The sequence below is a fragment of the Lagopus leucura genome, unplaced genomic scaffold, assembly GCF_019238085.1.
Source record: "Lagopus leucura isolate 7727_CA_CO unplaced genomic scaffold, USGS_WTPT01 Super-Scaffold_100002, whole genome shotgun sequence".
Lineage (NCBI taxonomy): Eukaryota > Metazoa > Chordata > Aves > Galliformes > Phasianidae > Lagopus > Lagopus leucura.
Genome location: NW_024962263.1, coordinates 130,787 through 154,173, shown reverse-complemented (window position 1 = coordinate 154,173; position 23,387 = coordinate 130,787). Strand labels below are relative to the sequence as shown.

The window sequence follows — 23,387 nt, the reverse complement described above, 5'->3', positions numbered from 1 at the left end:
TCATTCCTTCCTGATGTTCTTGCATGGCTTAGGTTTAAGGGTCCAGATTTTGGCTTCTATTCTACACTGAGAGCAGTGAACCCCTTTGTAGGTGTAAGCCCTTGGATGGGGCAGGAGTCTTCCTCTTGGTACCAGCTTCCATACTTTCCTTTCTACAGGGGTTACATATACACCAGCAATGAGGATGGATACTTAGCTTCTCTTACTTAGTTGGGATCTTACAGTCTTAAAATTACTGCATCACAAAGAAGATTCCATAAACCTCCCATCTTTTCTGATGCTATGAAGATTACTCACTTCTTTTATTAATACCTCCACCTGATAGCACAGCTCCTCCAAGGCAGCACACCTCCTGCATAATTGTGACCGTCTCTCCTGGCATCAAAATGAGGCCTTTGTCACTTCCTGCAATCTGGGATGTGGAAGGCTGCATCTGCCATGCTGTGTGAAGCTTTATCTGCCTTAAAGTTTTCAGTCCAGCAGGGAATAGCTGTTCCAACAACTGCTGGCAAGATATCTCTGTGGCATGTCTGTGATAATTAATCATCTTAATACAACTGTGAACACCCTAATTCAAACGATTCTGTGTGAACTACAGCACAAACTATATTTTGTCTGCTTCTCTTACGAGGAACGTGTTGTATTTTCAAAAGTCAATCCAATGGTGAAATTGGCCCTGCTTTTAGCAAGAGGGTTGATCACACACTCTCCAGAGTCTCCTTTCCCAAAAGTACCATGCAATACTATGAAAATGTGTGCCACACACACAAGTATGGCACGATGGCTGTTCTTGATCATGGATAATTTTATAAATATCTTTTGTTTGCTTGTTTGGTGGTTGCAAGACCTATAGATTATTCCTTATGATTAAAGACTTTCCATTCTACTTACATATATAGCATTAAAAAAAAAAAAAAGCACAAGAAAGAAACTTTCATTTTACAAATCTTGTCCCTTCATTATTGTTATTATTATTATTCTTTTTACAGCAGAAAAATGCCTTACGACACAGTGGAGTGTTTCATTTAAGTCACTTTCTGCTATAAGTGAAAAACAATGGCAAGGAGTACAATCTGTGAAAACACTTGGAAAGACTATACACACACACAGAACACAAAAAATTAACCAGCAAAACCAGAAACAAACATGCAAACAAAAAATCCACCCCAAACCCACAATAGAATAATCTGCCTTTTCTCTGAACTTGCTCCAGGCCTGCATTACAGGAAGACTGGAACGCAGCACTCTCATTCTGGCTTATTTTGTCAATGTTTTACTTTCATGCTTCTTTTTTATCTATCAGGATTATTTTTTTTTCACAGTACACAGTTCATTTGGTATATAATTTTAGAAAGGCTGTTGCTTTGCTGCAAAATAATCAGCAAATAAGATTAAGAGCACTTTGAAAGCAGCCAGACTATCTACAGCTTTGTGAACATCCTTTAGTACACAGAAACATACAAGAGCTGATTAAAATTCTGGGAAAAGACCTGTGTTTGAATCTCATGATACTATGATAAGGGATAAATTGATGCTTATCTGGGATTCTCAGAAACAGTAGCAGACCACTGCCACCCTGATTCAGCCACAGTGCTTAAAACAACACTGGAAAGATGATATCAGTGATATTCAAGGTATATTTACAGTAGCCATAAATGTGGTAGCATTGTATTTGTCTGTGCTTTTTATCTTCAAGTATAGGCACTTAGTAACAGTATCTGCTTCAATACTGCCTGAAAGCCATTGAACTTCCTGATTATCGTTTTGTCCTGAGATAAGTGAGCAAACTGTATTTTTTTTAAATGTATGATTAGGCATTTGCTTTTCTATCCTTTTGCTTATCACTCCTCAGCTAACTCTCAGAAAAGTATTTAGTATCTTTTATCACTAAGCAACATAGTTATAAAACAAGCTACTAGCACTTAGAATGGCATAGCCATTACTTAACACAGAAATAGAAGTTTTTAGTAGCTGTGAAGACTAAAACAATTTCTGAGAGTTCAACAAAAGAGAAATCCTATACAATTTCCCTGCATTTCTCCCTTCTAAAGAATCCTTGTTTCTGAAGGGAAAAAAAAAAAAGAAAAAAAAAAAAAAAAAAAGGAGAGGAGAACATTACAGTATATAATGAATTCTACCATCAGTGGTAGTCCAGATAGTCCAAGCTGTAGACTATCACATTGCTGACAGTGCAGTAACAGCTTCATGGCAACTGCAGGAACAGTTCTGAAGGTGTAGAATAGTACTGTGTTTGCTAGTGATAACACACACAGGCAACTTCCATTGTTGGTGTGTGTATATTCCAGCAACAAGAAACAAGCTACAGTTTCTCTTAAAGGGCTATATATATGTCTTTTAAATCAGATCTGCCAGAGCGTAACTGGGGTGTTGAAACTTGAAAGATCCAAGTTAGGCATTTAAAAAACCTAGATAAGATCCCCAGTAAGACTTGTCAGCCATTCAGAACAAAAATCACAGTGGACACTCCGAAGCATGACAGAAATGGTAGCTGGAGGAAAGAAAAGAAAACAGAAATCATCACAGTGTGTGTCCACAGCATGTAAGCTAACTTGGGTTGTTTCAAGTAAGAACTTGCTGCGTGCTAACAGCGGAGACAGTTTGTCTGACTAGTTAGAGAAGTTTTCACATGCTCTGCATTAACTGCAAACATCTCTCTTATTCTCTTACTACCTAGAGTAGAGGAATCAGAGCTCTAGCACTTCAAACAAGGGAAACTGTCCTTAAGGAGGTAGGAACAGAACAGAGCTGGCAGCTCTTTAAGGACACCCTTCTATAAGCACAAGAGCTCTCCATCCCCCAGCAGAAGAAATTGAGCAGAGGAGGTGGGTAACCAGCATGGCTGAGCAAGGACCTTCAGCTTAAACTGAGGGAAAAGAGGGAAATGTACAGGAAGTGGAAGCAGAGTTATGTAGCCTGAGTAGAATACAGAGACATTGTTCTTATATGTAGAGAAAGGATTAGGAAAGTCAAGGCACAGATGGAGCTGAACTTGGCAAGGGAATTGAAAAATAATAATAAGAGGATCTACAGGTACACAAACTGCAAGAGACAGGCCAAGGAGAGTATTCCACCTCTGATATATGAGGACAGAGAATTGGCTTCCTCAGACATGGAAAAATCTGAGGTGCTCACTGAGTGCTTTGCCTCAGTCTTCACTGGTGGTCAGGCTTTCCGTGTTGGCCAGGACCCTGAACATCTAGGTATGGGTGAGAGGAGCATACTGTGTCCCACTGTAACAGTGGAACAAGTCTGAGACCTCCTCATGAAAATGAATGTATAGGGGGCCAGATGATATCCATCTTAGGGTTCTGAGAGAGATGGCTGATGTGGTCGCCAAGGTGTTATCCATCATATTTGAAAAATCATGGCTGTCAGGTGAAATCCCTGGTGACAGGAAAAAGGGAAACATCATTCCCATTTTTAAGAAAGGGAGAAAGGAATACCCGGGGAACTACAGGCTGGTGAGCCTCACCTCCATGCTTGGGAAGATACTCCGAGTTACCATGTTAAGGCACGTACAAGATGAAAAAGTGATCCGAGACAGCCAGCATGGATTCAAGGGCAGATTGTGCCTGACTGATCTGGTGGACTTCTATGATGGAGTGACCACATTGGTGGACAGGTAAAGGGCAAGAGATGTCATCTACCTAGACTTCTGCAAAGCCTTTGACATGGTCCCTCACTATATCCTTCTCTCTAACTTAAAGAGGTATGGATTTGAAACATGGACTGTTTGATGGATTAAGAACTGGTTGGCTCGTTACAGCCAAAGGATTGTGGTCCACGGTTCTACGTCTGGGTGGAGGCCTGTCACAAGTGATGTCCCCAAGTGTTGGTCTGGGGACGGGTGCTCTTCAAGAATTTAATCAAAAACACAGATGATGGAATCAAGTACACCTTCAGCAAATTTGCACATGATACCAAGCTGAGCAGTACAGTTGATTCAGTGAAGGGAAAGGACCTGGACAGGCTGGAGAAGTGGGCCCATGTCAGCCTAATGAGGTTTAACAAGGTCAAGCACAAGGTAATGCACTTGGACTGGGGCAATCCCAGGTATTTATACAGACTGGAGGAATAACTCCTTCAGAACAGACCTGTGTAGAAGGACTTGGGGGTCCAGGTGAATGAGAAGCTAGACATGAGCCATCAGTGCACGCTTGCAGCCCCAACTATATACTGGGCTACTTGTAGGCCAACTATATACTGGGCTACATTAAAAAAAGGGGTGGCCAGCAGGGAGAGGGAGGTGATTGTCCCCCTCTACTCGACTCTTGTGAGGCCCCATCTGCAGTGCTGCGTCCAGGCCTGGGGCCCCTGGGACAAGAAAGACATGTAGAGTTATTCACTAGAGTTGTTTAATCAAATTAATTTTGCTGAGAAGGCAACTGCTTACAAATACAGATGAAACTTCAGGTTGAATTACAACAATAAAAATAATTAAGTAAATTAAGTAATTTTAGACTCATTCTTTCACAGAGTTTACCCACTCAGCTTTCCCTTCCTTTTTTTTCCCAGTTGTTCACATGATGATACTTAAAAAACATTTTCAGCATTAAATTCTGAGATTATTTTTGAGAATATGTTTCCCAGTATAGTGGAAATACAAGTCACAGCCTGAAACAGTGACTGAGTACCTGGTGGGAAGGCAGAGCCAACCCAGGGGAACTCAGGTGCATGTAATGTAGAAGGGGTGTAGTCAGGATCCACCCCTTCCCAGACCTCATTTATGGGTTGGTAGTGGAGGCAAGTGCATCTCTTGCTAGGGATTTCTTTCTACTTGAGGCCTTTCAAAGGTAAGCAGCTTTCTCTTTTTGTTTCTGAATTTGTAGCTGTTGCAGCTAAAAACTTTGCCGCCTCTGTTTTATTGCAGTACTTTTCATCTCATTAAAGCATTACACTTTGCCAAGTTGAAATTCTTACTCTGAGTTAAAGTGATACAGGAATTATATACATTAAATTTCCGCACTTAAAAAAATATCATTAAGACATAAAGGAAATTGTCTGAAGAGTCTATATAAGAAGTTATGCTTGTGAAATGCTGTAATTGCTAACAATGGTTCATGGATAGAAGTGATCTACAAATTAAGTGAAAGGGCAAGCATGCGTACTATGTATTTCATCTATACAAAGCACGGTAGTAATTATGAAACAACCTGTTTTGTCTGTTCTGTGCTATTGCATGAAATTAATTTGATTCTGGAGGAAAATAATGTCCTAGAGGAAGGACATAAGCAGGCAAAACCTATTACTTGTGGTGGAGAAGAATAGAGACTAGTAACTTATTTAACATCAAATACTTATAACTTACTTTATGGAAAGACTTTACTCTCCTTAACAGTAAAGAAAGATGTTGGACTGTAAATCAAAAAATACTGTCTCTTCAAGCAGGAGGGTAACTTGTTTACTTTCTAACTACTTGCTGACAAGACTGTAACGCAAGAAGTTTAAAATAGCATCTGTTTATGCTAGATGTAAAAAACTACGACAGCAATGTGACAGCCTTTGCCTACTTCTCTTACAGCTGTTGTCATGCAAGTTAGAACATATCTCTGGCTTGCTGAATGTCTGTTGAGTGTATCATGAGTCAAACTAAGTGATTGAATTCAACATTTGGACTTATTAAATCCATCTACAGTTTAGACTGTTATATCCATCTGCATTTCACTTTAAATTATGCTACAAGTGCTTGCTGTAGATAATTGATTTCTAACTCTTACAAGAGCTCTTACACTTTAAGTAGCAATTTCGGAAAGATTCTCCTGAGCTGTGTTTGCATTGTAAGAGCATTCATGTTAAGAACCTTCAGGTTTTCAATGTGCTTTTCCTGAAATTATAAGAATGACAATACTCGTTTTCCTCAACTACTACTTTAAGTTCTCTTTTTCAGATAGACTGCTGGTACTTGTGTGTGGCTATGATTATTATTTGGGCAAAAATAAAACAGAATTTTAACTACTGACTTTGGAACATTTAGGGCATGATTTGCTGAGGAGAAATATATTAAAGAAAATAATGCCTTCCTGTTAACTGGCATCTACTTCCTTCCTGTTGGACGTATCAGAAAGGGTGTAAACCCTTTTACTTAGGATTTTCACAGTGGTCATAGCTTTACTCAGACTTCATACAGTATAGCATGACAATCCAACACACAAAAATGATCTTCTGAGGCTCCCTGGCATGTTCCTGTATGTACAATGTAAGGTAGAAAGGACAAATGTCAGCCCTTTCAGAAATGTATACGTACAGAAAAGTTATAAAAATGTGTAATTCCCTTTTGGGCATTCTTCTGATGTTTTTATATTATTTTGCATTTTACAGCCTGTTTTTAAAGCATGAACAGATGCAGTACACACTCTTCATGAATGTCCATCACATACTGTTCAAATAGTATCTGCATCTAATGTGTACTGTGATTTACATTGTCACAAATAAAAGATAAACAGCTTTGAATATACATATTCAAATATGTACATAGTTGGTGAATAACTGATTAGCACATCAGTAGAAATGTTGCAGATGGTAATTTGCAATCCATCAGAAGCTAACTGCTTGCTACAGTCAAGATATGTTGTAGGATTCATTGCATATTAATATACAGGAATCCTTTATAAAATTTAACTACAGTCTTTACCTATGATTTTCCTACCTTCTGTAGACTCCTTTCCCGGAAACAATTCTACTGTCTACTATTAATTTTCTGTTGCATTATTTTTCTTTGCCCTAATTCTGGAACTAGTGAAGTTACTCCAGTGAAGTAGGTTCCCTTAAGCTGGCAATGAGTAACAGTGATGGCAGGCCTCCTTCTGTAAAGCAAGCACTCACATGGTGAGAAATCTTTCTACTTGGAAAAACTTGATTATTTCTTAACCACTATTTGGCTTTCCAGAGAAGAACCTTCGGAAATTTGCTAAATTGTCTGTGTGGGACTGTTTGTTTTCAGTGAAAATAATCAAAAAGTCTTTCTAAAACTAGAGTTATAAGCAGAGAGTTGTGTAATGTAGACAATGCAAGTACGTTCAGAAAAAAGTTTACCTAGTTATCACTGAGGTCACAGCCAAATATTAGTTAATGTTGCAGGAGTAAGAGAAGAAGAGTGGCTAACTTCATTATCTGTGCTGTCACGTTTTGGCTTCTACACCATGCTGGCAGTCATATCAGATAACAAAATCGTGGTTGTTGATTCAGTGAAAGAATAAAATAATTGGGAATACTTCATAATTTGTTCACACTTAAAATGTAACTGGTATGTGAATAATATATGCTGTTGATCAACTAAGGGAAGACATTTCTCCCAGATAAAATATGGGAGAACGTGAAGTATCTGTCTACTAAATAAATTTGTTTGTTTTTTTGTTGTGTGTTTGTTTGTTTGTTTTTTAAGTACTAACTGATCCTATTTACCTTTTTAAGTTCAACAGATTCTTGGCCATCTGTTGCTGGTAATACTAATTTTCATTCCTCTTGACATCGTATCTGCTGTAGTCAGCTCAAATTAATCTCAGAGATGATGCATAAAGAATAAAAATGTTTCTGCATTTCAGCTACTGGGGCTCCTGAGGAGGGGATACAATATTATATCATCAGATACCTAAATTCACCTAGATACTCAATCTTCTCTGTGCTTCAAGGGCAGCCTTCTCTTTCATTGTCTCTGAAGATTTCTTGACTGAATCAAGATAGGAGGGGATTACAGGTCTTTATTTATCTAAATATACTATTATGAATGTATTTACTAGTATCTTGTGGTCCAGTGATCAGCATACAAGTTTACAAAGACAGGAGATAGCAGAGTAAATCACAGCTATGTGACAAATAGCAGAGTGACATTTTGATTATTCTGTGAGTACCGTGAAGAAGCCTGTCAATACCAGTAAAGCTCATGAAGTCTTTCTGTTAGACTGGCTGACACTGTGTCGATGCATGCCAGAGAGGTGATGTCAGCCAAGCTGTAGAACAGCATCTGTCATTTCCACAAACTCATCAGCAACACCCATGGGTGAAATGGCATTTAGTTTATGTAGCTGGTACTAATCAATCACTTGTTTCCCAGCAGTCATCAGTAGTTTCCCAGCAGTCTTACAAACAAAAAGAAATGTGCTTGTGTGTAGACTCCTCATCTTTGTACATTAAACCTATGTTTGAGTGGCTTAATATGCAAACGTCAAGATTCTATTGAAAATTCTTTGACCACTGTTTTATGCAGTGGAGTTAAGAGAACAGTTTCTATGTGTAATGGCTGCATTTATCCCCTTTTCCCTCTTCTTGTTGTCCATTAACACGGCCAAAATTGTCCTAAAACTTAGTTCTTATTTGTCATATAAATACAAAATGAAGCCTGACATGCAACATGAAAAATGAAATATACATAATGCTGTGGGAGTCAAAACAGTGGTTAAAACAAAGCAAACAATTGTAGCTGCAGTCAGCAACATATCTATCTTAATGAATAATCTTTATGAGTTTGCTTGAAGTTTTGGTGGAATTTTTGGGGGATTTGATAATTTAGGAACTAATTTTATTTTAAAGAAAACTAACAAAAAATCTCACTGTTGATGGAAACAGAATATAACCCACTGGTTTTCTCTATTTCATTAAAAATATAGAAACAAATTTAATTGTATGTAGCAGAAGAAGAATAAAATAAGGATGAAGAATAAAATAATTTCAAGAAGAACATCTCTCTAAAAACAAGTTGTGTTAGAAGAAGCACACATTAACACAATCTTATAGCAGCCTTCTAGGGATAAAACAACAGAATTTTCATTCCTAGAATCTGAAAGCTCTGGTGACCTGACATCCAACACTTCCAAAAAATCTCCATAAATCATCAAATTCACACTAGAAAACTGACTGTAGACCTGACATTCGAGATAATTTGTTTTTCTTTGTTGCCTTTTTGTTAAGCACCTGTTAGTGGAAGTTTAGTAACACCCTCAAGAATAGGCCTTTTAATTTGCTTTAAAGCCTCATCTTCATTTTTGTACTTACTTTCAGACCTGATTATTAAAATTTCCCTCTACAGATCAAATTCCTGAATGAACCTTGTTTGGGCAGTCTCAGAAAATAAGGGCAAAAGATTTGTATTCTGACTTTTCTAGCTCAAAAAGTTTAAAGAACAATAAAGACCTACTCAACATGTAAACATTATGCCAGTTAACTAAGAGAAGCTTGATTCGATGTTGAAAATGTTTGAACAAACTAATTATGTCTAAATGATAAGTATGGACTTGCAAGACATCCTACTTAAGTCACAATGTGGTTTTTTTACAGTATAAAGGTTGTCCTAAATATGATTATTTCTTATGCTGTTTTAATCCATGAATACTAAATTGAATGAAGTTTTCAGGATTTGAGCTGTCACTAACTGTTTGAGGAAGAAAGAAGTAACTGAATGAAGCTGCTTAAAGGTCACTGACTTCACTACATGCTAACACTCAGTTACCATTACACTGCTGGGACTCTCCTTATTCTGAAGATCCATCTAGAATGAGGAGTCATAGCCATTTCTGTCAGTGATGCTAAATCCTGAACAACATCTAAGAAGTGAAGTTCCTGCTCAAATGAGCTAAAATCTTCTCTTACCTTGTTCTTTTCACACTTTCAATTCTCTGTTCTCCTCCAAAAGGAAGAAAAGAGCAGAAAACATTCTTGTTCCTTGCGGTTCTGACCACTCACTTCTCTTCCCCCAGTAGTTTTTCTAGGGGTCTGACAAAAGGAATAGGCTGAAGGGAGAGGGGAGCATGATAAAATCTGTGCAGAAGGTGGCTGTGATAGGGAAGAGATTACTACGTTCAATACAGTAGTCTGAGGTGGCAGAACAAGTAGGGAAAATTATTTTTAGTTTGTTATGAGCAGCTCAGCTTAGCAGGAGAAAATGCATGCTTTGGGCAATGAATATATTATCTGTTGCTATCATATTAGGAAACTTACTTGGCTTGAGCATAAATAACTGATCTGTGGTACACTGGTGTATATATATGTTTGAAAGCACAACAGTTGACTCCTGACTGTGACTTAGATAAAAAGACTTATGTTCTGCAGCTTGGCAAGACTTCTAGATTTCTGGGGAGTGTTAGTTCAATTACTACTAAATTCGTTTAACCATCCTTTCTGCTAAGGGCATGACATGTCTGAAAACACTAGTTTTTCTGCATCTATTCATTAGGGATTCCTACAGGCCTAGCAACGGAGTCACCAGTATCACAAGTGATTGTATAAGGAGTTATGAGGAGGGCATGAGTAAAATGACATGGCAATATGGGAATGAAAGAGCAAAGAAAAACAGGCAAGCTGTCAAGCATTAGTGATCTGAGACAGCCTTTTGAAGGGAAGCAAAATAGGTATGAATTGCATTTTTGGACTGATGGATCTTCTTTCTGATACAATGATTACAAAATCTTAATAAATCAAAATTTTAATATTTTTGTGGAGTAAAGTGAGTAATTGTAATCCTAAAATTCATTGATAATCTTAAGTTATTGTACAAGGTTAGCTTTTTTTTTTTTTTTTTAGACTTACTGTCTCAGTATAAAAAAAAAAAAAAATCTAATTTGAAGCTTTCTTTTAGAAAGAAGAAATGCCAGCGTTGCCTCTGTTTTCAAAGTATCACAGAACAGTTGTTAAGCTACAACACCATGCTACAAAATAACCTAGAATTTGTAGAGCCTACCTTTCTCCTGTGGGATGGCACAATAAAGTATGTTTCAATATTATGTTTCTTCAAGAAACTATTCCTTTCATGGCCATATCCTGGTTCTACTTCATAGTCCCCATTTAGGCACTCTAGGGTGGTCTTTGTAATATGAACTTTCCTGGAGAGAAAAATAGGACGTTCTTTAAAGCAGTGATATGTCACTAGTTGCTACTGTGCAAAAGATCATAACAGGATCTGTATATTTAGCCACATAAATCAAAGTATTTCTAGCAAAATGGTAACTGCAATATCTCCAAAGATTTGCAGACTTCTTGATTGGTAGAAAGTGGAAGTCTGCACATCATCTTTCGTATTGTGTAATTTTGATAATTTATCTCTCTGTCTGTTGTGGGGAAAAAAAAACCCTAGCCTCTTAAGCGTGTAAAAGATAAAAATTTTTGTTCTCATCCTGTTTCCCTTAACAGTTCTCAAATGCACTGTTTACTTACTCTGTTTTATGGGCAGATTTCTCATCCACTGTACTTGGGAAGCACATCCATTTTTGACACATGTGAGACTGCATATACAGAAAACTATCTTCACATTTTCTCCTGAAAGATCATTCATATTTGAAATGACTTTCTACAAAGTATCTGAAAAGCTGTTACAAACTTTCTCTTTTTTTTTTTTTTTTAACTGGGAAGCCTCAAGGTAAGGAATGCTCAGAAACATTGTTTAAACTCTCTTAAACGTATATAGCAAATAGAAATTCACTCAGACAGAAAAATGAAGAGGCTCCATTGTTCCCCTGTTCAGAACGTCAAAATCTTGTAAAAATCTAACAAAGATTGCAAGATTGTAGTTCAAATGCAAGTTGCATTTGAAGAGGCATACTGATGCATTGTGTCCACTTAAATTGAGTCCAAGGCTGTCCAAGGAGTACTTAAAATTCCAAGGCATGCCTCATGCAATGGCTGCAGGTTTATGTACTACTGTATCATCTGCAGACACATGATGAATATCTGAACATGTAAGCAGATATTTTCTTTTGGCAGCAGACAACTAGTATTGACTATTTGTCCTTGTAAGTAGAGTAAGGAACATATGTATACCCTCCTGTCCCCCTTCCTGTGTACGAATCCAAAAATTCCTGAAATGTTTAGGGAGCTTTACTTTTATAACTTGAAATGATTATGAAGGTCTAGCAATTTTACTTTCCTAGTGCTGTCTTATTCCTTCTCTTTATATGTGGCAGTTTCTAAAAAGGAGTTTGGAAAACACTTACTAAGAGAACTTATTTCTACTGCTTTTCAAAATTTTACTTCCAATCTATTAAGAACAAAAACTTCAAGGTCATTTGCACAGTTCCACAGGAGATAATGCAGTGGCTGCTCTTACTGTACACAACTCTCAACCCTTCTTATGAATAGCAAGTACAGTGCAAGTGGGACGAAGAAGGAAATTATTCACCTATATGGTCTCTGGTTCTTTTCCTATAGGTCTTTCTCAGACTTACCCAGGCAATCCTCCAGCTTCCATTACATTGGCTAAAGTAACATCATTTGACCAGACATCGTATTGCCATTTTCGGAGACCTAGGACCCCACAAAGCACCCTTCCCGTATGTAATCCAACTCTCATGTTGAGATCAACCTCTGTGGCTTCTGCAACAGATCTGGAACATATAGCATCAGAATATAAGTCTTTAGACAGTACCATTACTCTTATTTTCTTTTTCAGTACTTTCCCCGAAGTTAATAAATAGACGCATGATTCAAGAAATGACTTTATTACGAATACAGGACAGAAACATGATGAAACCACTAAATTGGTGCAAAATCAGTGGAAGAGTGATAATAAACATTCATGTATTCCCAAAGCCCTAAGAAGAGTGGCACAGAAATCACCTCTAACTATGGCTAACTATGGACCACAACTTATGAATTAAAGCTGAACTTCTGAGATTTTCATTGTATACCTGGAAGAGGAGGAATTAATTGGTGAAATCATTATTGACAGAGTTTTGATTTTGACGCCACTATAAGGGAGGATTCTTTGTGAAGTACATTCTCACTCTGCAGTGACCTGTGAATGTTGAAAAGAAATCCTGAAACTAATAATCTTACATAGTTCATGAAGAGATAATGTTGTGCATAAATCTTTGCAGTTTGTCCTGCTACAAAGGCATGTGGAATTTCACATTTAAGTTGCAGTTCAAAAGCAGACATAATGAGAAAATAAAAAAGCTACCTAATTTATGTAATATTTAATTTTCTGTAGGTTTCTAAATTTAAACTTTCCAAGGCATTTAATAGAAGTCCTTAAACTCATACTCTGGCTATATTTTATCCTTACCTTTCATTGGCCAGCATGTTTTTAAAAATATCATCAGGCCACAAGAGATGGAGATCTTTACAAAAACTTTGCAGCTGTTTTAGGGGTAGCAATCATATTTATTTCTTGTACAGCTGTACTTTAAAAGGTACAGTTAATTGAAAGGGCATGTGCAGCATAGGACAAGATGAGACGTGTACGGCACAATACTCCTGGCACCAATTTAAGAAGCTCTGCAGTCTTGGATTGCTGCAGAACTACATGCCGTGTCGGCCCTCACTAATGCAGGTAACTGTAGAAATCTATTGTCACCACAGGAAATCTAGGCCTGACACAATTTTCAGTCATATTTAATGCAACAGCAGAGAGAGACTTATGCACAGCTTTCTAATAGATTAAGTATTTCCTTGTCCTATTTCTATCTACTGAAAGTTGACCTTTCATTGTACAGTATCTGCTTGCAGGCAAACCTTAAATACGACTCCAAGGAATTATTATCATTGTTACACTTCTCATGTTCACTGTGTGCTTGACAAAGCCCCAAGGAAATAAAGGAGATAATGAGACAAGCCACATAACGATAACTTTGTCTTCACTGTGCACATGTGCTGTGCCATTCACTGAGTGAGCTTATACTAAGACCATAGCATGTAGCCTGCAAGCCAAATCATTTCAGGACTAAGGCTTGCTCACTTGTGTATGTTCTGCTGGCTAACTAAAGTAGTATTTAATTCATAGAGTCATAGAATAACCAAAGTTGGAAAAGACCCTCAGGATCACTCAGTCCAACCATCCACTGATCACCAATAGCCAAACAATGGCTGAACCATGTCCCTCAACACAAGTCCAAACGTTCCTTGAACACCTCCAGGGTCAGTGACTCCACCAGCTCCCTGTGCAGCCCAGTCCAGAGCCTGACCACTCTTTCAGAGAAGTAGTATTTCCTAACATCCAGTCTGAATTGACCCTGGTACATCTTGAAGCCACTTCACCACCATACCTACAATAGTGTGAGTTTTCCTATATGCAGATTGACATTAAAAAAACTTTTCATTTAAAATAGTCTGTAAAATCTCATGGTACATGAAAATACAATGCAGTTGCAGTGACCAAAACTACTCCAGGTGCTCTCTACCTTTCTTTGCCCCAGCTTGCTCACCTGCTTGTAGAAATTTGAATATTAGAACAAAAAAAATATAAGAAATGGGCAGAGAAATACAATGTGAATGATCATATTCCTTGCTTAAAAAAGCTAGACTGCACCAACGAACCATAAAGCAGACTATTAAAACATTTTATATTGAACAAAATATTTCCCAAGTGTAAAATCTGAATCTTGAAAACATTCCTCACTCTTTTTTTCCTTTTTTTTTTTCTTTCTCCAGAAAGAGATGGCTCAAGCATCAGACTTCACAATAATTAACTAAACAGCAACAGAACATGCTGGTGCAATATAAGACCAAATTTCATCTGTTAGGAGTCAACAATATAAGATCAAGTTATCAGTGTTATTTATGTGTCGTTCACTATTCGATAGAAAAATAAAGCTGATTTATCCCCTGATAGATCCCACTAAGGTACCTAGATTTCAGAAAGCAAGGGTTCCTAGGTCTTTTCCTTCACATCTCTTCAAACCCCACAAATAGCAGGAATATTCAATATAGGAGACAAGTCCTATTATAAAATAATTCTCCTCCCGCATAATATATACCATAATTCTTAAACCATAATTGTCCAACCTTCTGGCTTGCTTGGGCACGTATTAAATATATAATACATTTAATGTACTTAAGTAACAAGGCTTATTTTATGTGGGGTTGTTTGTTTGTTTCTTTGTTTTCAATTAAATCTTAAAAAAGCAACAGAGAGCAACAGAAACATAAAGGTAGTGAGATGTTCGGCCTCGTTTTTGTGCAACTAATTCAACAGTTTGGCTCAGTTGAGGTGGTTGTCATTCTCAGTGAATTCTCAAGGTGTTCATCAGAGATTTTTGATGCAATTACTTTTCCTGTGCTTCATACTTGAAAATAATTGTTTGAAAATAAATGTATGTACTGCCAAAAATGATGACATGACTAAGGTGTGACTATGAAGTATTTTTCTTTGTTAAGAAAGGGCTTATGAAAGTCTGGTAAAGAGAACCATTTTTCGTTGAATGTCTGATTGCAACTCTTCACATTCTGTGTGAAAATTCACAAGTAACATATTTATGTCAACTGCAAATAGAATTGCAAATACACAAAAAAATTGATATCTTATTTTGAAATCTTGAAATCTATTCTCAAATTTATTTATCAAAATGGAAAACACAGCTGCATATTTTCCACTGTTCACAGGACTGTGTTTAGTCAGTGTATCAAAATGCATGAAATTATTCTCCATAACTTGAGCCTGCCACAATTTAAGTTTCATTTCAGATACTGTTATTGTCTGAAATATACAACAGATATGATGACTTTTACATTGAAGTTGTTCGTTTAACTCATTTAAATGAGCAGTCAAATCCACCAAAAATTTGTGATACATTTTTAATCTTCACATTCTGGCACAAATTTTCTTTTTGATTCACAAAGGACTTGATGCCACTTTGGAAATCATAAAGCCTCTTTAGCATCTTACCTCAACTTAGCCACCTTCCTTCAGAAAAGTAAATGATAAACCCATAATCAGGAACTCCTGGAATTTGCAATGATTCAGTCCTTTGGACTTAATGAAATTCTCAGCTTTGATCATAGAATCATAGAATCACAAGGTTGGACTAGATGACCTACAAGATCATCTAGTCCAACCATCCTCCCACTACCATTGCTACCATGAAGGCTTATGTTAAATTTTTCATCAACCAGAATCACTAAGTCCTTCTCAGCATGGCTACTGTCATGGATTTCTTCTCCCTTTTTGTATATGTATCTGGGATTATCTCAACCTAAGAGCAAAATGTTGCATTTTGCTTTGTTATCCTCTGGATGCCAACCCTTTTTTAATTTTAATTTTTTAATACAGTATTTTTTTTAATTTGCTGTATTAATTGTACTACTTAGATTGGTGTCATCAGTAAACTTGCTGAGGGTACCCTGAATTGCATCTTCTATGCCACTGATATAGATGTTGAGTACTGGACCCAAGACAGATCCCCAGGGCACAGAGCTGATTACCAAACTCCACCTCAACATAGAGGCATTGATCAAAAGCCTACAGCTGTTCCAACCAATTCCTTATCCACAAAATAGTCCACCCCTCAAATCCATATCTCTGAAATTTAGAGATAAGGATGTGGTGGGGAACCATGTCAAAGGCTTTGCACAAGTCCAGGCAAATGACACTGGTCACCTTCACTTTGTCCACCAGGGTGGACTCCATCACAGAAGGCCACCAGATTGGTCAGGCAAGACCTCCCCTTGGTGAAGCCATGCTGGCTGTCTCAGATCCCCTGCTCATCCCTCATGTGTCTTAACATGTCTTCTAGGAGGATCTGTTCCATGATCTTCACATCCCCTTAGTCAAGGAAATGAGTATAATCAAAATGTACAATTTATTTAATGATACAAATGGTTACAGGATTCCGTTACATTTTTAATAAGTTATGAACCCTAGTTATTAACCCTAATGTTAACCTCAATACCTGTACAAATATTTATATCCTGTTCACCAGATTCCCTCCTTGTTTCTAATTGGAAACAACACAGTTCATTTCTCGCCCTTGGAGTAGAAAGAAAACATAACACTGCTTTAATTGCTCGTTTGATTGTTTACAACCCATGCGGGGCAGTTTCATTCTAACCATACTACCATAAGCTTTATACCTCTATTTTATCTGCTCAGCATATTTTCCAAACAAAATAATCTGGGAAATCTGTCTTCTAGATTTTGTGTTTATGAATGAGTGAAAAGTTTTTTCCTAATCTTCAGCAGAACCTGTTTTCCTGCTCTGAAGCTCTTTGTGCATTTGACTTATCCACACACTCCTGTCAGCAAAAGATCTGGAGCCAGAAAACATCAAAAAATTGAACAGATGATACTCCATTTGCAGTAAAAGAAGAAATATAATTAAGAGTAAGTTCTCTTGGAATGCCCCATCTTCCTGTTCTCTAGCATAATCAGAATTGGTAATTTGGTTTTACTAAGAAGAGAAATGTGCATTCAACTTGGATATTGCAGTCCTTACTGGCAAAATTGCAGGGGGCAGAAGGGACTTCTAGAGATCAAGTCCAATCCCTCAGCTAAACTAGGTTCCCTACTGTAGGTCACAAAGGTAAGTGTCCAGATGAGTCATGAATACCTCCAAAGGAGACTCCACAATCTCTCTGTGCAGCCAGTTCCAGTATTCCGTCACCCTCACTGTAAAGGAGTTCTGCATATTTGTGAGGAGCTTTCTATGTTCCAGTTTTTGGCCATAGTTCCTGGTCTTATCACTACACACCACTGAGAAGAGTCTGACCTCATCCAATTGCCTCCTGTAGGAACGTTACTCACACTCCTAATTCCTCATAATAATAATAAGAATGGAATAATTGTGCATACATACAGAGGATCATAGAATGGGCCTGGGTTGAAAAGGACTATAACGATCATCTAGTTTCAACCCCCCTGCTATGTGCAGGGTCACCAACCAGCAGACCAGGCTGCTCAGAGCCACATCCAGCCTGTCCTTGAATGCCTCCAGGGATGGGGCATCCACAACCTCTCTCTACAACATATTTCAGTGCTTCACCACCCTCTGGGTGAAAAACTTCCTCTTACTGTCAAACCTAAACCTCCCTTGTCTTAGTTTAAAACCATCCCCCTTGTAGACAATAATTCCCCCTCCTGTTTATACACTCCCTTCAAGAATTGGAAGGCCACAATGCAGTCTCCCTGGAGCTTTCTCTTTTCCAAGCTAAACAAGCCCAATTCCCCCAATCTTTCCCTCAATGTATATACTGGAGAGTAGTCCTTGAGAATAGCCCTGCAGAGAAGGACCTGGGAGTCCTTGTGGGTAAAAAACTTAACATGAGCCAGCAGTGTGCTCTTGCAGTTCGGAAAGCAAATGGAATCCTGGATTCCATCAGAAGAGGTGTGGCCAGCAGGGACAGGGAGGTAATTGTCCCCCTCTACTCTGCTCTTGTGAGACCCCATCTGGAGTACTGTGTCCAGGTCTGGAGCCTCCAGTACAAGAAAGACAGATGTTGGAGAGGAGAGCCACAAAGATGATCAGAGGGCTGCAGCACCTCCCCTATGAAGACAGGCGGAGGGAGCTGGGCTTGTTCAGCCTGAAGAAAAAGCAGCTGTGGAGTAACCTAATTGCAGACTTCCTGTATCTAAAATGACCTGTAAACAGGAGAAGAGCCAACTGCCTGAAAGGGTAGATAACAATAGGACAAGGGGAAATGGATTTAGGTTGAGGGAAGGAAGATTTAGGTTGGATGTCAGGGGGAAGTTCTTCACAGAGAGAGCTGCCCAGAGAAGCTGTGGATGCCCTGTCCCTGGAGGCATTCAGGGACAGGTTGGATGAGACCCTGAGCAGCCTGGTCAGAGGTTGGTGGCCCTGCTTGTGGTGGGGAGGGGGGAGTGTTGGAGCTTGATGATCCTTAAGGACCCTTCCAACCCAGAACATTCTGCTTCAGCCCTCTGATCACCTTAGTGGCCCTGCTCTGGAACCTGCTCCAAGAGCTCTAGAAACCTCAATAACCCTAAATAAATCTAGTCTCAAGCTAGCCCTCCCCACTGATGCTCTGCCCCCTCATTACCAAGTCTGAAATCTTCCAAATTAAGATGTCTAAAAAATAAAATGCTAATATTGCCCATCAATTATATTCTACTACAATTTCTAAAGAGTCACAGAATTTGCTGAGTTTTAAGGCCCTGTTGGGTTTTAATTATCTCCAGGAGATAATTATGCATTATAAATGCACACCATCCCTCTGTAACTTCCCCAGTATTTGATTGCTTTCACAGAAATTATTTTTTAATGTTTAGGCAGGAATCCCTATATTTCAGTTTTGTTTACCCATTGCTTTTTTTCTGACACTAGATGTTGCTGATAAAAAATTGCCTTCACCCTCTTTGCATGTTTTTTAAAGATACTTCATATTTGTAGTTATCTTCCATGCTGAACAGTCCAAGAGGAATCTTTCCTTTTTAATACAATTCCTTTTTCAAATTTCACATTATCATGAGAGCAGACATACAAAGGAAACATTTCTACTATAGATCATACTGAAAATTAAAAAAAAAAAAAAAAAATGGAAAATCAGAAAGCGGTATCATTACTGTTATTTGTATGCACGAAAGACAACATTACTAATGATATTAATGATTAATTCTAGGCTTAAAAGAGGATGGGAGCAGCAGCTACTGCTTTCCACAGATTAAAAAAGTCTACTGAAAAACATGTACAAGGCTTATTCTAAAACCCAATGCCTTCCTTGTAAATGTAACATAGAAGTCTTGTGCACAACATAAAGATTTAGGATCTCTTGATTATTTCAGGATTTCTCTATGCATTGTGTTGTTATGTATAACTTCAGCTGTTATAGGGAATAAAGTGTGATTCTTTTAGGATTTTCTTATCACAGATAATCATATATTACCATAGATTACAAAGTTTTTTGTCAGTTTTACAATGTTTATAGAGATAACGTGAGCTTATGTTTAATGACGAGAATATGGATTTATTTACCCAACCCTTGAATTTTTAAGTAAATTAACATTATAACGAAAAACACATGATAGAACTGAAAATGGGAATTGCTTTCATTTGTTTTAAGTACTTCTTTCATTTTTGGTTCTTCAAAATCCTTTCCAAAGACAGATCAGTGAATCCAGGTTCACTGAAATACATAAGGTTGATATGCAGGAACAGAAGCATGCGGTGAAGTATTAGCTGTGTTTGAACGAAGAGCTATGACTTCCACAGAGACAGAACAACTTGCTCATGAAAGAGATTCAGTGAACTCAGTGAGCAGATCAGTTACCATCCTCTACAGAACCAAAACCTTGCACAAGCAAGCATGGTCTACATTTGGGAAAGCATTTGCTTTGTGTGTTTACCTGTGTGTTCATCTGCATGCTTACGCATCCACACATACAAATGTACGGCATAGAAAACATGTGACTGACTCAAAACAGAAAGAGTACAGAAGGTAGAATGTTCCAAATTTAGGCATGGGAATTTTTAAGAAAACGGCTTTTAAGTCTCTCTCTCATTGACTAAATCCCACAACTTCCTACTCCAATTACCTGAGAAATAATGAATACTCATTTTATTAAAACAAATAGATATATAATTTCCGGGGGAGGAAGTATTTCTTTGTGGTCTGATTCGCAAAGACCTAAGCATACTTTAAAATTTGTCTTTGAAATTAAGTAGAAATTAGTAAGAGTCAGTGGGAAAGACCAATACAAAGAAAGAATTTATTGAATATCTTTGGAGTGCTATTCTGTGTTAGCATATTAAAAAAAAATAATCTATATGATACTGCAGTATGTTTCTATTTTGTTTCACATAGCACTCAAGTGTAACTGAGGAGTAACTGCAGTAGTAAAATACACATTTTGAACTCATAAATGTTAGGTTTGTTTGCTCTATAAGACCCTGTATTTCTGCATTTAATACTTTACTATAGTACTAAATTGAGATTACACTGAGGTTTATTCACTTCTACAGTGAAAACTGTAAAACTTTGGGATTAAAGCAAGCAGAAGGAGAACCCCGAGTCAAATCCATATCCCCAGCAGCCAAAAGGAAAGAATGAGAGGTACAGCAAATAGCGACCAAACACTTTACAACACAGAACTAAGGCTCTGATGTGACATACTTTTGCAGTAAGAAGTAGACAGCATCCCAGAAGAGCAATCCCCTCCCAAATGTAATAATGAAAGCGCTGTGCTGACAAGTATTTATTTATATACAGAATTAATGAGTTCACTCTCTTCTAAAGACGCTAAAACACATGCACAGTAGCGAAGAAGTCTCTTTATTCCTTCCCTCCCAAGCAATGAAATAGATATCCAGCTCTTGCTAAAAGCTCATTCACAGTTCTCTCGCATTCACTTTTTAATCTTGGTAAAAAAAAAAAAAATAATAAAAATTGATTAAAGAGGAGTGCTCAAGCATAAAAAAAAAAATCCTTATCAGCAAAGCAAGTTTCACACTACGTTTCAGAAAATCAGACTAAATTTAAGTGAAAGATTTGAACATGGTGCAGAAAGGAGAAAACAGCAAGCTGTCATTTTAGGAATGCAAGCACATGCAAACACATGAAACCTGCATACATCAGGACTAGCTTTGATTTTTGCATACTGGTAAGTGAAATGAACAGTGTAAATACAGAACTCAGATCCCATTATTTGTGTTAAATATCAACTGAAATATGTAATTTCCTTCACAGTGAGGAAGTGGATTCAAAAATTGGTGTCTAGAATTATGATTTTTGAAGCAGTAGCTGTGACTTGAAAGCAATAGGATGCACTGTTAGGTGGGCAATGCTACCAGACACTACTGTTATTCTGAAAACACCTTTACTGAATACAACATCAAAGCTGCTACAGCACTCTTTTCCACATTCACCATGTGCAATACTTACGTGATGGTGTCAATCATATCCAATCCCATTTCAACACAGCAATGGGCATGGTCCGTTTTGGGTTGGGTTAAGCCAGATACACAATAGTAACAGTCACCTAGGATTTTTATTCTTCTGCAGTGATTTTCCTTTAATAAAAACAGAATGGGAAAAGTTTTACTGTCCAATACTTACAGGAGAAAATATTCTCCAATAACACAATCATTCAGAGAATCCTTTTGCATCCACAGGAACAAATTTAGGGCTCATGAAACCTGAGTTCCTTGTACAGAGCACCTGACATACACATCTATCAATGTAAGCTGCTCCAAAAGTAATGTTATTTTATTTCCTTGGAAACTACAGCAGATACAAAGAGAACAATAACACTACCAAGAAAATTCTCAGCTACAAAACACTATTTTTCATCACAGTCACCACCATTAGCTATGCCTTTTTACCACCATGAATAAGAGTCTGCAGCCATGCTCATTCAGAATGTGCACTAACGTAGGTTACTGCTGTCACAGTGGCCACTGCTGAAATGCACCACCCATCTCTTCACTGTGCTGACATCCATTTGGTCTCTATAAACACTCAGCAAGCATTGTAAATGGGTGACTTTTTTTTTTTTTTTTTTAAACATGGAGGAATTAAATTACACACCTTTGTTTCATTTACCCTTCTGCGTCAGACACCATTTTGTCAGGTTACCTCTTTTTTGCATAGCAACAGAATTTAATAGAATTTTGGCAGGAAGGTTCAGCCTATACTGCCACACCATCAACATCTGCCTCTGACATTATGGGCCAACTTAAAAAAGGAAGCACTACTTTCATAGCAGGCCTGACTAATCTATACATATATTCTGGAGATAAGGCCCACTGATCGACACACACATAGGGTAACATTACAGTTCAGAATACATTTTTTTCCTTGTCATTTTATCAGTTCAGCAACTGCAGTGAGACTTCATTCCTGCATCAATCCGAACCAAATATTGGGAGCCAAAAAAAATACTCAATATTAGGAAAACTTAGTATTCCAAGACAATGTGTTTATGTGTTGCACATTTGTGCATTCCTAGTATGTAACTCACAGCTTAAAATATAGCATGATTGCTGTACTGCATGACAACTTGCAGATCGGAAGAGATAGTCACTTTGTATTATCATTTAATTTATCTCCTGCTTGTATATAATGCAAGTTCCGCAGTCATACTCCTGACTAAATCACTCCCATTTTGAAAAAGCAATGGGACGTGAGAATTGCTATATCAGTCTGAGCTGAAAGTTTATTCCTGATTAAAGAACATAAGAAAATGCCTTTAACAAAGCAGTACCTTTGACTAATAAGCTACAAAGAAAAATCAACAGGTGACAGTATACAGCACAGTTAGACTATACCAACTTCTAATCATTTACAATACTGTGGGAAAAAGTATAGGAATTCAGGGAATCCAACTACCACAATGGGGACTATGCCAATAAGTGATCTGCAGAACCAGTTCTTGTGAATGCGATGAGAAAGGACTAATTAAAACTATTCAACCTGCCCTCCCTCCTTTTACAAGACAGACTTGCCTTCAGCAGCAGAAAAAGGAAAGATGGGGCTTTTAAACCGGAAAAAAAAAAAAAAAAAAAAGGATGCCCAATTATACCATTTCAGCTTCAAACAGCACATTTTCTCATCCAGCCTTCTACCTACAAGAATCAATCTGATGTAGCCACAATATCCTCTGTACAGGCAGAGAAGAAATAACACTGGCAAAATTCATTTACATTTTTTTTCCTCCAGGTTCACATTAATTAAGCATGAAACGCACAAGCTGTAAGCATGAAACGCACAAGCTGTAA

At 37.7% G+C, this 23,387-nt stretch overlaps 1 protein-coding gene across 1 annotated transcript in view; it reads right to left on the bottom strand.

The window, feature by feature from the left end:
- The window catches only part of ADCY1 (adenylate cyclase 1), a 147,400-nt gene that overhangs the window by 42,438 nt on the left and 81,575 nt on the right, over positions 1-23,387 (bottom strand). The window contains exons 5-7 of the mRNA XM_042868943.1: positions 21,553-21,680; positions 12,171-12,329; positions 10,691-10,832 (exon numbers count right to left, since the gene is read on the bottom strand). Of these exons, the coding sequence (XP_042724877.1) occupies positions 10,691-10,832; positions 12,171-12,329; positions 21,553-21,680 (429 nt within the window). The remainder of the gene's footprint in view (positions 1-10,690; positions 10,833-12,170; positions 12,330-21,552; positions 21,681-23,387) is intronic.